Below are 16,866 nucleotides of genomic sequence, written 5' to 3' on the forward strand. Positions count from 1 at the left end.
TATGTCTGTAATGTGGTCTTGCAGCGTTTAGTGTGTTTGTCCAGGGCCGGACTGGCCGTAGCGGGCACCGGGCGTTTCCCCGGTGGGCCGCCAGGGTGGGGGCCATTTTTGTTACCGGGGGCCGGCAATATCGGCCCCCTGTAACAAAATCGGCCAAAACCAGCCTTTGCAAACAGCTCGGCCGCACCTCTCCTGCCCCCAGAGGGGACTGCCGAGCAGTTTGCCAGGGCCGATTTCGGTTCCCAGTCCGGCCCTGTGTTTGTCCTCCAGTTTTTAAAATGTCTGTGATAGGTTCTTGCGGCATTTAGTGTGTTTGTCCTCCAGCTGTTAATATATCTGTCATGGGTTCTTGCAGCATTTAGTGTGTTTGTCCTCCATCTTTTAAAATGTCTGTCATGGGTTCTTGCAGCTCTTAGTGTGTTTGTCCTCCAGCTTTTAATATGTCTGTGATGGGTTCGTGCAGCTTTTAGTGTGTTTGTCCTCCAGCTTTTAACATGTCTGTGATGGTTTCGTGCAGCTTTTAGTGTGCTTGTGCCGATCTCTTGCAGCTTTTGACATGTCTAAGCTGGGCTATTGCCACATTTATGCTGAACTCATGTGGCTTTTGGGATGTAAATGCTCATTTTTTCCATCTTTTGGTAGGTCTATGCTCTGCTCTTGCGACTTTCAAAATGTCTCTGCTGACCTATTGCAGCTTTTGGTATTCTATTCAGAGTTCTTGGAACATTTGATATGTGTATGCTAGGCTCTTGCATGTTTTAGTATGAATGTGCTGCACACTTTCAGGTTTTGGAATATCTGTGCTGAGCTCTTGTAGGTTTTGATATACATGGAGCATTTTCTTTGTCTGTGTGTACTCTGCTCTTGCAGCTTTTGTATATTTATTCTTCACTCGAAGTTTTTGCTGAATTCCTGCAGCTTTGATATGTGTATTATAAGCTCTTGCAGCGTTTGGTATGTCTATGATCAGCTCTTGCCGTTTTTGGTGTGTCTAGGCTAAGTTCTTGCAGCTTTTGCTATCTCTGGGAGGGGTGCTTGCACCCTTTAATATTTTTATGCCGAGTTCTTACAGCTTTGGGAGTGACTTTTCTGAGCGCTTGTTGCTTTTGTTATGTCTCTGCAAACCTCATGCATCTTTTGATGTGTTGAAGCTGAGGCAATGCAGCTTTGGTTAAGTAGTTGCTGAGCTTTTGTTTTGTATCTATTGTTATGTTCTAGCTTAGCCCTTGCCACATGCGTTATTGTAGCTTTTGGTATATCTATGCTGGGTTCTTGCAGCATTCGGATGTCCATGCTGAGCACTAGGAGCTTTTAGTATGTCATTGCTGAGTTCTACTCTTGAAGCTATTGGTATGTTTATGCTGAGCAATTTTTTTATGTATATGGTAATCTTTTGCAGCCATAGGCATGTCTAGGTTGGGCTCTGCCATCTTTTGGGATGTCTATACTGAGGTCTAGCAGCTTCTGCTCTGGATTTGAGGAAGTGCATGTCTTTTACTCCCCTCATTTTGCGAAATAAGTGGGTTATTGGGCCTTCTTGACCTAAGTCCACTGCAGGATCATTGACTGAACTCCAGTGGACACAGGAGGCACATCTTGTTGTCTTCCATTTTAGTATCTGGTATTGTGATTTTAGCACTGACTCTACAACTGACACCATGTGTATCTCTAACGTACTGTTAATGGGAAACATGAAGCATAGTTAACACAACCTCATTGCAAACTGTTTTCTTTTCTGCCAACAGGACTGCCTCAGCATTCTCTTCCATTAAGAAGTAAGTTTACCCCCTGTGCCTCTCAGCAATCGAGATGTGTGCGAACCGCCTCACTGAACGGTGAGAGGTATTCAGAAGACCATCAAGACGTCAATGGAACCAAGTCTAGGGCTTGCTGGAGGAAAGCTCATCCCTTGTGAGTTGGTGGCTTCCTCACAACCTCCAAAGAGCCCTGCTGCCTTGTGGCTGACATATCAGCGCTGTCTCTGAAGCCATTATCACCTAAGGGGAGGACGCAAAGACAAGTCAGACAGGAGTGCAAGAGAAGGAGGAAGAAGGAAGTTCAAGGGAAGGAGCCCGAGACACTAGAATCAAAGGAACATTCTTCTTTGGCTAGGAACCCTTTAAGCTGTCACCCTGGAGTCGTGGAAGAGGTGGAATGAGGGCAGAATGGTGTGGTGTGAGAAAGGGGTCCAGATCCTGCTGACCACGGTGGGGGCATTTGCAGCATTTGGCCTTATGACGATAGCTATCGGCACAGACTATTGGCTGTATGCCAGGGCCTTTATTTGTAACACCACCAACATTTCTAGCGAGGACACTCCATTGAAAGACAAGAAGGACCCTGGAGGGCTCACCCATTCCGGCCTCTGGAGGATCTGCTGTTTAGAAGGTAATGTTCACAATTCCCTTTTATGTAAAAAGGAGAGAGAGACCCCTTGTTGTAGCCAAGGGAGTAGGGTACTCTTGGCAAGTAAAACAAATATTCCCTTTGGTTATGAAAGGAACAGGATACAAGGTTCAACTCACAACTAGTTCGTACCTCACAAGGCGCACAATAATACAATTCGTCAAGGAAAATCCCACCTAATATTTGAATAAATTGCTAAATAGCACTGAAGTTTTACAAAAATCTATTATTATTAAAAAAATGGTTAAAATGTTAAAATTTCAATACACTTCCTATCTATCACAGTTTTATGCAAAACAATTGATTAAAACAATTCATAAAAACAATAAATGTAAAATACCCAATTACAATCAGTTTACACAATACACAATGACATAAAAAGAGAACAATGGTTAGACAGTATACTTTGTCTTTCAAAGGAACATATCCTATGGGACAGTTTATAAACCTGGCCTGGATACACTCATTTTTGTATCTGCAGGTCCAAATTTTCCCTTGGATTATGTACAATGATGCCTCAACGCGTTTTGATGGGTTTGATTATTATTCCATCTTTATCAAGACAATAGTTAGTTTGTTTCTCTCTATATTCCTCTGCACTCGATGTCCCTATACATTCTAACTTCCTTTTGGCCGACCCGAGAGGTCGCTTCAATTTCCTGCCGAGTGGCTACTGTATTTCAATTCCTTAATTACGTATTCACTTTCTTGTACACTCTCCCTTGTCCCTTCGTCCACGAGGGTAGAGGGGCTTTTTGATTCTACACCTCCTCTAACTTGTTGCACTCTTAAACTGCAGAGAATCACTGAACGAATGCTCCTCTTCGTGGTTGAGTGCACTAAGCAGAGTATCTGCATTAACTGAAGAGAAATCGAACAAAAAACAGTTCCAATCAGTAGAAGAACTGAACGCACGTATTAAGTTTGACTCAAGAGGGCATATAAACCAATCTATACAATAAGGAATACAGAGAGAAACCAACTAACTATTGTCTTGATAAAGATGGAATAATAATCAAACCCATTGAAACACGTCGATGCATCATTGTACATAAGCCAAGGGAAAATTTGGACCCGCAGATACAAAAATGAGTGTATCCAGGCCAGGTTTCTAAACTATCCCATAGGATATGTTTCTTTGAAAGACAAAGTATACTGTCTAACCATTGTTCTCTTTTTATGTCATAGTATATTGTGTAAACTGATTGTAAATGGGGATTTTACATTTATTGTTTATATGAATTGTTTTTATCACTTGTTTTGCTTAAAACTGTGATAGGAAGTGTATTGAAATTTTAACATTGTAACCATTTTTTTATTAATAAAAGATTTTTGTAAAACTTCAGTGCTATTTAGCAATTGATTCAAATATTAGGTGGGATTTTCCTTGACGAATTGTATTATTGTGCGCCTTGTGAGGTACGACCTAGTTATGAGTAGAACTTTGTATCCTGTTCCTTTCATAACCCAAGGGAATATTTGTTTTACTACACAATTCCGATTTATACATATTCCAGGGTGCACCTGAACTTCCTTTTGAAATTTGACATATATATATATATATTCTCTGCATGATCCCTTGTTCCCACTACTTCTTCCTCTAGTACTTCAGCCTTTTGATGGTTACATACACATTCTCAAATGCTACTTCCCACAAAAACACCATCGAAAATCACACAATCTCAAGTTGTGATTATATGCAGAGATGTCCGACCACGGGACAAGCCTGGACATTTACCTCCACATTATGAACAGCTGCTATGCACAACATCTAGATTTTCCTAAAAGACTTCAGAAGATTCAGTGCATAGTGAGTCCTGCAGAAGAAAACTCTGTCACTACCTCACTTTCTCATTCATTCACCGGCTCTCCCCAAACCACTCACTGACTGTGTGTCACTCACACACTTATTCACTTGACTGACTCAATGCCTTTGCTGTCACTCACACTCTCACATATTCACTGACTTGTCAAATCAGATGTCTGCTTACTTCCTTATCAACTCACTCACGCCCTCACTCACTCACTTTTAAATAATTTTACACAGTTGCACGCTCACTCACCGTTTCATGTATTCACTTGACTAAATAATTTTACACACCTGTACACCCACTCATTTACAAACTCATCAGACTAATCATTCTCTGACCGCTTAAGATTGAAAAATACATAGTTTAATGTTTATTGTGCATATATTTTAACTCTTCTGAAATGTATGTTCTCCTTAGAAATACTTTAGCTTATAAATACAGTTTTATGAACTTTCAATGATTCAATTGAATATGCGATTTTACTCACTCCATCGCTGAAACGTTTACTGACTGACTTGCCGATTTGCCTACTTTTTCACTCATTCGTTGGCTCACGCATACACTCATTTTCCCCTGTCCACTGTAGTGTCCTACCAGTGATGTCTCAAGTTATAAATCCATGACCTTATGCACTGTGCTATCCCATGGGGGAGAGTTCTAGAACAGTACGTACGTGCCCAATTTCTCCTGGGGGTGTCAATGCCATATCCAATAACTTCTGTTTGGAGCAAGAAATCAAGGGAAAAAATCCTCGTTCCAGAGAAATCGCATCAGCAGCCACACAGTGTCAGCAACCATTACCACGCAGTGATCTTTAATATAGTATAAATTAGGGGTATACCAAGAGCACAGGCCTCAAATGTTGGGTCAAATTATTTCCATAGAGGACGGCATTGAGCACCAAGGTGAGATGAATATTAGCAAAACGTCAGAAAATTGTTTTTTCAAATTAATAATGAAATTCTCTTGGTCAATTGCCCCAAGTTTGGGGGTGGGTAGCTTTAAATATCCATTGGTCAAATTTCACACCATTTTTCCTGACCTTCTCTACCAAAATCATATTATTAAATGCTTGTATTAATCAACATACCCGACAGCAGAGGGCCAGCCACACACTGTGCTGCACAGATGCTCATGCTGCATCTCTCCTCACAACTTTCATCTCTCTCTCTTCATTCAAAGGCATTCTTAAGCTCAGCCCAGCTGTTTTCATCACAGGCCCAGAAAATATGATGGAAGTGTTATTTCTGGTAGTGGATGAAATAGTATTTCTATCATGTCTATACTGCTGTAAACATAATAGAAATACTATATATTGCACTGTAATGTTAATGAAGGTTACCTGAGCCATTCGGAAGGATATCGGGGCATGAGGAGTGGAGGAAGAAGGAACAGGCAGTTGAGCTGGGGATGCTAGGTGCCTCTGCACAGCCACAGTGTCTGGAAGGAAAAATTTGTCAGGGAATGCTCCAGTCCAATGATTGTTTGATATCTCTTTATCCGGTATGAATCTGGATGAGGAGAGAAAATCATTTGATTTGTAGACAAAGTGATCAAGTCTTCTGGTGGAGGACAAAAGCCGGTGGATATCTCCCTGTTAGAGGATTCACCACATCATCCACAAATGCATCAATTTTCGTTTACCACACAACTGTGAAAGATTCTCTTCTTGATGTAAGGCTATTCACTTCCTCGACATCTGTATTCCAATGGCATCATGATTTAATTTAGATCTAAACATGAAAGCGGTATTAAAAAAATATTTTTTTAAATAATTTTTTTCAAGAATTTGTTTAATGGTGGTGGCTGTTTGATCATATTTTTTCTATATTTTTATAACAAGAGATAAACCCTGTAAGCTACCTTACTTCATAGGGCCAACTTTAAGGCAGATGGACCAGTGCAGCAGTACCTGGCACTGACCTTGGGGGGTGTTGTGTTTAGAAATAACGTATGTGTTTAAAAGCCACTGCTGCAGAGTTTCTTGCATGGCCAGCAGTTTAAAGGTAACAATAACAATGTCAAGATAATGCCAGTGATAAATGTTCCTGCTGGAGAGAAATCAAAGTTTGTCTAATAGCAATTTTGACTCAACATAAAGTATCACAGAGCGTTAATAGGCTTGCTGCAAAGAACAGATACCGTGCAAATCACATGACTGTATTTTATGTGTATAGCTCAATGGGTTACTGCTTTTGTCACAGAAATTTATTTTTATTACCTGTAGTTCATGAATAACAATCCTAATATAGCACAGTGACCTATGAACTGTCATCAAAGAGCTGCATGCAAAGTGCATGGTATAAGTTAAATCATTATGCACCCCCCTCGTATGTTATCTTACCACTTCCGCACTCTTCCTCTACGAGGGTACCCCCATCTCCCGAGACAGATTCTGTTTTGCTTCAAAAACGAAAACAGCTGTTAGCTAGTTTACCCAGCCACCACCTAAAGGTGGGACATACGACCACCCTCACTAACAGCAATCATGCTTGTATTGTGTTCCATTGAGGCTGGTACCGTGAGGCGTTCTGCACTGCAGCCCAGAGTCAGCTTGGCCCCTGGGGCAATCAAGCTACCCAATGGGCTGATATGATAAGTTAGCGTATGGGCTTGTTTTGTAGTTTGCTGGCTGATTTTGACTGTTGATTTACTTATATCAAAACAAATATTGCCTGCAGCAAGCTCAAATTCATGCAGTCTTCCAAATCTTGTAAACTATTTAAACAGCATGTTTTTACAAGTTTAAAAGTACCACAGTATGCAAACATGGGCCACTGTTTTAGCTATCTAATTTACAAATGTGGGCCACTTTTATTTTGGTGCCTGGGAATATTTGCCGACCTAGTACAACCCTGCTCCTGCCTATTGTAGAGAAGCAGCAACGTCATCCAGTGGATCCCTGTCTTAGATCATCCTGTAGGAGACCCTGCTGTGCGATCAGGAAGAGAAAGGAGGACCATCAGCAAGCACACTAAGGCAAGCATCTTCTCACTGTAATGGCCCTTACTCCTGATACCGATCCAGCCTTTGTCACTGATTCCGATACTGACGTTATCGCTTGAACTTTTTCTGTGCTTTAAACATGTTTAAAACCTTGACTATTACTCTATGATAGCATGGAAAGAGTTCAGATTTAAATTTCCAGTACCAGTTCAATCGGTGACATACAAGAATGGGCTCCAACTCCGTGCCAAATTCTTCCTCTTGGCGGCAGATCTTTGCCACTGTTTTTGAATGGAAGCTAAATTAGGTCATATTGATCAACATCATAATTTACCAGAACTTAAGTTCAGTCAATCAAGAGAGTTTTAGAATGGTTGGTCCCGAAATCCATTACTCTCATAAAGAGATTAGTAAATTCTTTTGATATTTTTATTTAATTAGTAAGTCAGATAAATCTGTTTACAGAAATGTATCAAGGACAATATGGTTAGAGTCATCAATAATGCAAAAATGACACACTTGTTCCATAAAGAAATTAATCCCTATTCTAAATTAAGTTTAGAATCAAAAGCTAATAGAACCCATAAATAGTTTGAGAAAAGAGTGAGGTGAAAGGAGCATGAAGTTCAAGATCAAATTCAGTAGTCAAACTCCCCACAAAGACCAGTTCACAAAACTCAGCAGAGTCTCAATATCCAAAGAGCATCAGCATACAGTTGGCATAGCAATCTGTATAAATAAAGCCTCAACAGAGAAAATATAGGGCAACAGATGCAGCAGTAGCTAAAACCGCCAGGGACAAGAAGGGTGGCTACAAGTCTCCAAGAGAATCTGGCGGGGCATCTCCTCCGAAAGAAGTTTCTGCCTCTGTCCTAAGAGCCTACATTCCTGTCTAGCTAGAAACACACACTGTTAGACCTGACATCCTTGGCGTGGGTTTTTTCCCCTATCTTTTGCCTCTACTACCTGGATTTTTGATGCTGTGCTGGATTTCGTTTTTGCTGGTTTAGATGCTTTGGACACTCTGCCACTGCTAATCAGTGCCAGAGTGTAAGTGCTCCCTGTGTAAAATATCATATTGATTGGATATACCTGATTGGAATATCTGTATCACCATGAAGTCCGTAGTAAAGTGCACTGTGTGTGCCAGGGCTGGTGATGACAGATGCTACTAGTGGGTCTGCAGCGCTGATTGCGCCACCCACCTGCGTAGCCCTAAAATGGTGTCTCCGGCCTGCCGCCGCAGGCCTGCCTGCAGTCCCCGGACTGCCATGTCCTCCTGGCCAGTGTCCACACTGGCCGGGCCTAACCCTTCCCTTTTTGTACACGTCAGTCATCCCTATGGAAGGCCCAAGGTACCCCCCTGGGCAGGGTGCAGTGTATGTAAAAGGTAGAGCATGTACTAGTGCAGGTAACATGCTCTGGTAGTGAACAACGGCCATTTTGTGTGTTCACTGCTGCAAGGTTATCTTGCTCCATAGGCTAACATGGGGGAGGCTGGTGCCAATGGCTATCAGCCTATCTTCTCATAGGAACAAGATAAGACATGAGTGTTTGATATCCCTGAGCTCAGCATTTAATAACACATCTTTTAGGAGAGGTTGTTTTTAAATCCTGAGTTGGAGAGCAGTACTTTTTAGAGAGTAGCTGTTCTCTTGTCTGACCCTTCTGTGTGCCTGGGCATGCTTGTGGATTGACTGTCTGGTTTGAGAGTGACAGGGGCTGGGGATCCCCCCGGGAGGTTGGCTGAGTCAGCCCTTTGCTGAATGACGACATTTGCAAGTAGAGTGGAGGGAGGAGATAGCACCTGGGAGTGAATAGGGCTGTGCCTGCCTGCCACACTGCTGGCTCCACCTCCTGCTGGGTGGCTGACGACTCTGCCCCTCACTCTGAAAAGAAAGCAGAAGCCAGGAAAACAAAGTGCTCCAGAAACACCCAGAACTGGATCAGACCGGGCTCAGGACCCACTTGCACAAAGACTTCAAAGACTTTTAGGGGTATGAGTACAGGACCCCTGACAACAGATTTTTAGATTCTACAATCAAGAGGAACCTCTGCCAGAAGAAGGACCGCTGAGGAACTGAAACTGTGTGCTCCAAGGGCTGACCTGTTCTGCTGTTCAACTGAAGGAGAGAAGAAGGGCTTGCTGTGTGCTGTGCCCCTGCCTGCTTGTACTACCAAGACTTTGCTGTGTGCTGTGTCTGAAACTGAATCTCCAAGGGCCTGAGAAGAGCTGGCCTCCTGTCCCGGAACCCAGGGTTAAAAGGTTCCCAAGAAACTGAACTAAGCTATCAAGAGTGTGCTGCCCCGGCCTGGAGCGAGAAGGTGCCTGCAGCTGCTAGAATCCCTGTTGCCGTGAGGGTTTTGCACTGCCAGAGGGCCGCACATTGCCCCGCAATCTCGCCGTATCTTGCCAGTGCTCCCGAGGCGAAGATCGAGCCCGCTGTCCTCTCATTGGTTGAGAGGATCGAGCCCCCTCACTAACGCCGCGCTGGGATTGGCCAGCGTCATCGAAGCATCCTGAGAAGCCGCTGCCCTCTCATTGGTTGAGAGGATCGAGCCCCCTCGCTGAAGCCGCGCTGGGATTGGCCAGCGACATCAGGACGTCCCGAGAAGCCGGCGGAGTGGTGCCCGAGTCACCTGCGTGACCCCTCTTCACCGAAGGAGCCGCGAGAGCCTTCAGCGTGTCCCCAGCCTGTGAACCCAGGAAGAGAAGGGCCGCACTGCCTTCCCGCCGCTCGTTGGATTGTCGAGAGCGGGCGGAAGGGCGGACGTGACCGGCCAGGGCTGTCAAGGAAGAATCTGCCCACGCTGAGGCTGCAGCATAACGCGCACGGTGAGAAGAGCTGACGGGATATTACAGCCCTGCTGTAATACCCCCTATGATAGCGAGCAGAGACTTGAGACTGTTCTTAACATAGAAGAAACTTCCTAGTAACCTAGTGCAACCATTAAGCTTATGTGCAATTACCCTGTAAGTGATCGTCTTTTCTCCTGCTACACTAGATAAAGTTATATTTTTGATATACTCACCTGTGTGGTCTACATTTGTGGTGTACCGGGGGGGTCATTGTGGTTGTTACTTGCAAATACGTTACACATTGCCTTGGAGATAAGCCTGTCTGCTCGAGCCAAGCTACCTAGAGGGTGAGCAGGGGTTATCTACCGTGTGTGTCCCTGTACCCTGACTAGAAGCAAGGGTTCCTATTTGGTCTAAGGTACTTACCTCTGCCAACTAGAGACCCCCAGATCTAACATTGGTGGTCAGCGGTGCGGATTAGAACCAGTATTTGCACTTGACCTGCAGTGATTCTCTGTACATCACTAGTCTAGTTAGCAGTTACAGATTGCACAAAGTTTTTGAAATCTATTTTTGAAAGACCTAGGAAGCATCATGTCTCTGAATGGAGTAGGCGAGGAGATGGAATTGCAATTTGAAGTAAATGAGTTGCACCCCTTCCAGTAGGGGCCTCTCTCCAGAGGAGCTGGAGGAGAATCAGAGGATTAGGGCCCATAAGATTGAACTTTTTAAGCTCAAAGCTCAAGCAGAGGAAAGAAAATTGCGCCTTGACAGTGAGAAGAAGGCGGAGGAGAGGAGGAATGCTCTCGCTTTGGAAGAGAGAAAACTCCAGTTGGCTCATGAGTTGAGCATGAGGGAGCTGGACATTAAAGCTAAACAGGTGGAGTCCAGTCCTAATGGTGGCAGCGCACAACCAGTACAGGCGGGTAAAGTATATATACCAAAAGATTTGGTGCAGAATTATCAGAGGGGTGAGGATATCTATGCTTGGTTTAGATCCTATGAGCTTGCCTTGAAGATGAATGAAGTGCCTGAAAAGAGTTGGGGGGCAGGTTTGTGGAAGCATTTTGAGGCCTCTGGGAGGGATGTCTTAGCACCCTTAGAAGCAGCAGGTACCTTAACCTACCCCACTATGAAGGAGGCCTTATGCCTCAGGTATGGGCTTACACCAGAACAGTACCGCCAGAAGTTTAGGAACTTCAAGAAACTTGATGCAAGTACTTGGGTGGAGTATGTGAGTATGTACACGCGTGCACTGGAAGGTTGGATAAAGGGCAGCAAAGTTACTGATTATGTGGGGTTGTGTCACTTGATTAGTTGGGAGCACTTGAGTAGTCTATGTGTTCCAGAGCTGCGCCAGCATCTTTTAGACAGCAAGTTAACTGATCCCAGTGAGCTTGCTAAAGAGGCAGACCGCTGGACTAGCACAAGGGTCAACAAAGGGGTGGTAAGTATCCCAGCCAAGGGTGGACAGGGTCCCCAGCAGAAAGGTGGGGAGGACAAGGGTAACAATAAGGAGTTCTCTAAAGGGCCCCAAAACAATTCCCAGGAAAAGGAGTCCCAAGCCCCCAAGCCTAAGAAGTCTTGGCCCCATAAGGGCAGACAGGATAACAGACCACCGCCTACTTGCTATGCTTGTAGGGAAGTGGGGCACATCGCCCCTAAATGTCCCAAGAAACCCCCAGCACCAGCTGCTGCTCCAGTCCCAGGGTTAGCTAGTGTAGCTTTGGGAGGGGATTTGATTTCCAGTGGGGAGGAGGGATTAGCTATGATGACCCTTGTCTCTTTAGGAGACCAAGAGATGGTCCAGGATACCTTGATACCCGCTAACACTAAAAAATATGGGCAGAAGGTGACCATCAATGGCAGGGAGATAGAGGCTCTGAGAGACACCGGGGCCAGCGTGACGTCTGTCCGGTGCCAGTGGGTTTCTGAAGAGCAAGTCATTCCCAATGTACTCCGCCCAGTAGTGGCAGCTGACACCTCAGTGCGCCTCTGCAAGATGCCGCGTGTTCCCTTTACATGGGGGGAGTCTCTGGTACCTTGGAAGTCTGTGTCAGTGATGCCTTGCCAGTAGATTGTCTGTTGGGTAACGACCTGGAGAGTTCTCCATGGAAGGACGTAGAGCACAGAACTCACTTGGAAATGTTAGGACTGCCAGCGTGGATCTGTGTACCACACATGCCATGACAGCCAGTAAGGGTGGATTAGTAGAACTGGAGCCTGGAACAATGGCCCAGGAACCTGCCAGGAGAGGAAGGGGCAGAGGGCGCGGGAAACCGGCCCCCACTGTTCCCATGGTCCAGGAGGAAGCAGAACCTGAGGGGGATGCCCTGGAACCTACAGGGGAACAGGTGGCCGAAGTGGGGGAATTGCCTGAGCTGACCCATTGGCAGCAAGAAGGTGGTCCCTCCAGGGAGGAATTCTGCCAGGCTCAGAAGGAGTGCCCTTCTCTCATTGGTGTGCGGCAGCAGGCTGCAGACCAGGCAGCCGGCCTAGGGTCCAAGGAACATTTGATTTACTGGGAGAATGACTTACTTTATAGCAAGCCTAAGTTTGCTGAGCCCGGTGCAGCCCGTGTGCTGGTGGTACCCGAGCGCTTCAGGAACTTCTTACTGGGTCTGGCTCATGACGTGCCTCTCGCAGGACATCTGGGGCAAGACAAGACCTATCACAGGCTTGTCACCCACTTTTACTGGCCCCAGATGAAGAAGCACGTCAGTACCTTTTGTAAGTCTTGCCAAACATGCCAAGCCCGTGGTAAGAGCGGAGGAAAGTGCGTGGCACCCCTCCAACCTTTTCCTGTGGTGAGCACCCCTTTTGAGCGGGTGGGCATTGATATCGTAGGGCCCCTGGACCCCAAGACTGCCTTAGGCAACAGGTTCATCCTGGTCTTGGTGGACCACGCCACCCGGTACCCGGAAGCAGTCCCTCTCAGGACAATCACAGCCCCCGTGGTGGGCCGTGCATTGATGGGGATCTTTTCCCGCGTGGGGTTCCCCAGAGAGGTGGTCTCCGACCGGGGTACCAACTTCATCTCTAGGTACATGAAGTCTCTGTGGGAGGAGTGTGGGGTAACTTATAAGTTCACCACTCCTTACCACCCTCAAGGAAATGGGTTGGTTGAAAGGTTCAACCGCACCCTGAAAGGTATGATTATGGGCCTAGCGGAGCCCATGAGACGGAAGTGAGACGTCTTGTTACCATGCCTGTTGTTTGCCTACAGGGAGGTGCCTCAGAAGTCCTTAGGGTTCAGCCCCTTTGAACTGCTGTATGGCCACCCTGTTAGAGGACCTCTCACACTGGTGAAGGAGGGGTGGGAGAAATACCGTGGGAAAACCCCCCAGGATGTGTTCAGCTATGTGCTGGCCATCCGCAACCAGACGCAGCGCTTCAGGAAGCTCGCTCAGGAGAACCTAGAAGCCAGCCAGGAAGAGATGAAAAGATGGTACGACCAGAATACCACTCTGGTTGAATTTCATCCTGGTCAGAAAGTGTGGGTGATGGCGCCGGTGGAGCCCTGTGCCCTCCGTGACAAGTGGACCGGGCCATATGAGGTGGAAGAGCGCAAGAGTGAGGTGACCTACCTGATCAACATGAAGACTCCTAGGCAGCCCCTGAGAGTCTTGCATGTGAACCGCCTCAAGCCCCACTTTGAGAGGTCTGAAGTGACAATGCTCATGGCTACAGATGATGGAGGGGAAGAGGATAGTGATCCTCTCCCTGACCTCCTGGCGACCAAGGAGCAAGACGGGTCAGTGGATGGTGTGGTCCTCTCGCCCACCCTGACCCCAGAACAGCAGAGAGACTGTCGCCAGGTGTTGGGTCAGTTTGCATCCCTGTTCTCCCTGACCCCAGGTGTCACCAACTGGTGCGTCCATGATGTGGACTCTGGAGATAGTCTACCGGTGAAACAGAAGTTTTACAGAGTAGCTGACAAGGTCAGGGCCAGCATCAAGGAAGAAGTTTCCAAGATGTTGGCGCTAGGGGTAATTGAGCCCTCCAGCAGTCCCTGGGCTAGCCCAGTGGTCCTAGTTCCCAAGAAAGCTGCTACACCCGGTGGCCCGCCAGAACTTCGGTTTTGCGTGGACTACCGTGGGCTCAATGCGGTCACCAAAACTGACGCGCACCCCATCCCCAGAGCTGATGAGCTTGTGGATCGGTTAGGAGCTGCCAAGTATCTCAGCACCTTTGATTTTACTTCAGGGTACTGGCAGATTGCCTTAACTGAGGGGGCCAAGGAGAGGTCGGCATTTTCAACACCAGAGGGGCACTTCCAGTTTCGCGTCATGCCATTTGGATTGAAAAGTGCCCCTGCCACTTTCCAGAGACTGGTCAACCGGGTACTGACCGGGCTGGAGCAATTCAGCGCCGCATATTTGGATGACATTGCTGTGTTCAGCTCCACTTGGGAGGAACACTTGCAACACCTCTGTGAAGCGTTGAAGGCCCTGCAGAAGGCAGGCCTCACTATCAAGGCCAGCAAGTGCCAGATAGGGCAGGGATCAGTGGTGTACTTGGGACACCAGGTGGGGAGCGGCCAGGTGGCGCCCCTACAGGCGAAGATTGATACCATTCTGCCCCGGCCTGGAGCGAGAATTTGCCTGCAGCTGCTAGAATCCCTGTTGCCGTGAGGGTTTTGCACTGCCAGAGGGCCGCACATCGCCCCGCAATCTCTCCGTATCTTGCCAGCGCTCCCGAGGCGAAGATCGAGCCCGCTGTCCTCTCATTGGTTGAGAGGATCGAGCCCCCTCACTAACGCCGCGCTGGGATTGGCCAGCGTCATCGAAGCATCCTTAAAAGCTGCTGCCCTCTCATTGGTTGAGAGGATCGAGCCCCCTCGCTGAAGCCGCGCTGGGATTGGCCAGCGACATCAGGACGTCCCGAAAAGCCGGCGGAGTGGTGCCCGAGTCACCTGCGTGACCCCTCTTCACCGAAGGAGCCGCGAGAGCCTTCAGCGTGTCCCCAGCCTGTGAACCCAGGAAGAGAAGGGCCGCACTGCCTTCCCGCCGCTCGTTGGATTGTCGAGAGCGGGCGGAATGGCGGACGTGACCGGCCAGGGCTGTCAAGGAAGAATCTGCCCACGCTGAGGCTGCAGCATAACGCGCACGGTGAGAAGAGCTGACGGGATATTACAGCCCTGCTGTAATACCCCCTATGATAGCGAGCAGAGACTTGAGACTGTTCTTAACATAGAAGAAACTTCCTAGTAACCTAGTGCAACCATTAAGCTTATGTGCAATTACCCTGTAAGTGATCGTCTTTTCTCCTGCTACACTAGATAAAGTTATATTTTTGATATACTCACCTGTGTGGTCTACATTTGTGGTGTACCGGGGGGGGTCATTGTGGTTGTTACTTGCAAATACGTTACACATTGCCTTGGAGATAAGCCTGTCTGCTCGAGCCAAGCTACCTAGAGGGTGAGCAGGGGTTATCTACCGTGTGTGTCCCTGTACCCTGACTAGAAGCAAGGGTCCCTATTTGGTCTAAGGTACTTACCTCTGCCAACTAGAGACCCCCAGATCTAACACACACTAATATAAAATACAAGAACATATGTAAACAATATTGCTGCAGGTGAGATCCCTGTCCAATGGAAAGATATCTTTTGATGGCAAGCAGGCTTCATTCTTCCTTTCCCACGGAAAGCACATGAAGTCAACAGTCTACTATCAAGTACCTAACGGACATCACTAAATTAATATATTTATGCAATTTATATAGCGCAGCTGTCACCAAACTAGTAACCTGGCACTAAAGCATGGAGGTGATGATTACAGGCCCCAGCTAGGCCCGCAGGACACAAGGGTTCGCTCTCCTGTAATGGAATCTATAAGGAAGTTGGCACGGAAACTGCAAAGTACAAAGACAGCATTTATTAACCCTTAAGGGTGGTCCTACAATCCACACAACACTCTTCAGTATTGCATAGAGTAGCACAAAGAACTTACGTACATGGTCCCCTTTTATACACAATAGAGGGGCTCATAAGTGGGTGGATACAACATGAGGCCGAAGAACTTTACCATTTATGGTCATTTTCGATACTGAATCAATATGTGGGCGGAGCTAACACACTCCTTGAGCCTGCGAAAACATGGTCAAGCAAGGCTAACTGATAACAGATGTGGTCAAGTCTGGGCATGTGCCAGATGGACAAAGGAGCTATTTATAGACTGTTACTAGGCAGATTACAAGAGCAACTAACACAGAGGTTGGACTCTTCTCGTGGGGAACACGTGGAAGCATGACAATACAAAATGGAGTCCGAACTTCGGTCAACATAACGGAGAAAACATGATCTAAAGTAAGGGAATTAATGTCTTTAGTAAATGCTTAATCACATCGTTGTTTCAATTTACAACAGACGACCCTTTCAGCATTTACTGAAGACATCCGGTTTGTTAGAATAATCATCATATATATCAATTGTCATCATTTCTTCAACTTCTTTAGCTAAACGTTTCTGGTGAGCAACATCGGCAATAGCTTTCTTATCGGGGATACAAAATGATACACATGCAGAACAGAGCAAGGGACCACACTGAACACAGAGACAGCATGAAAACAGAACTGCTACAATAATACAGAGACCAGTTAAAACCTTCCATCCCCAGGCAGTAATTAATGCCCAGAACCATCCAGAAAAGGACCAAGTGCCGTTTTCTGTATGGATCTCAGCTGCAATTTTATGCAGTTTATTGATGGCGTTATAAACTGATGGCGTATGATCAGGGATAAACACACAACAGCTACTTCCAATAATTTTTACATGCTCCTCCTCTGTCAGCTAGCATAACGTCTAATACCATACGATTCTGCAATGCAACAATTCTAGTAATTTGCAATTCCTCCGTAAGATTCCCAAGAGCAGCAGCAGTCTGATTTGTCACAGCTTCT

General features: G+C 46.4%; 1 protein-coding gene across 3 annotated transcripts in view; it reads left to right on the top strand.

Moving 5' to 3' along the window:
• Positions 1–2,165: 2,165 nt before the first annotated feature.
• The window catches only part of CACNG8 (calcium voltage-gated channel auxiliary subunit gamma 8), an 84,449-nt gene continuing 69,748 nt past the window's right edge, over positions 2,166–16,866 (top strand). For 2 of the 3 annotated variants that reach the window (XM_085614361.1, XM_085614362.1), the window contains exon 1: positions 2,166–2,388. In XM_085614361.1, the coding sequence (XP_085470487.1) occupies positions 2,166–2,388 (223 nt within the window). Of the gene's footprint in view, positions 2,394–2,531; positions 2,535–16,866 lie in introns of all 3 variants that reach the window. The other variant, XM_085614363.1, reaches the window with a different exon arrangement.

The sequence above is a fragment of the Triturus cristatus genome, chromosome 7, assembly GCF_964204655.1.
Source record: "Triturus cristatus chromosome 7, aTriCri1.1, whole genome shotgun sequence".
NCBI classification, from domain to species: Eukaryota; Metazoa; Chordata; class Amphibia; order Caudata; family Salamandridae; genus Triturus; species Triturus cristatus.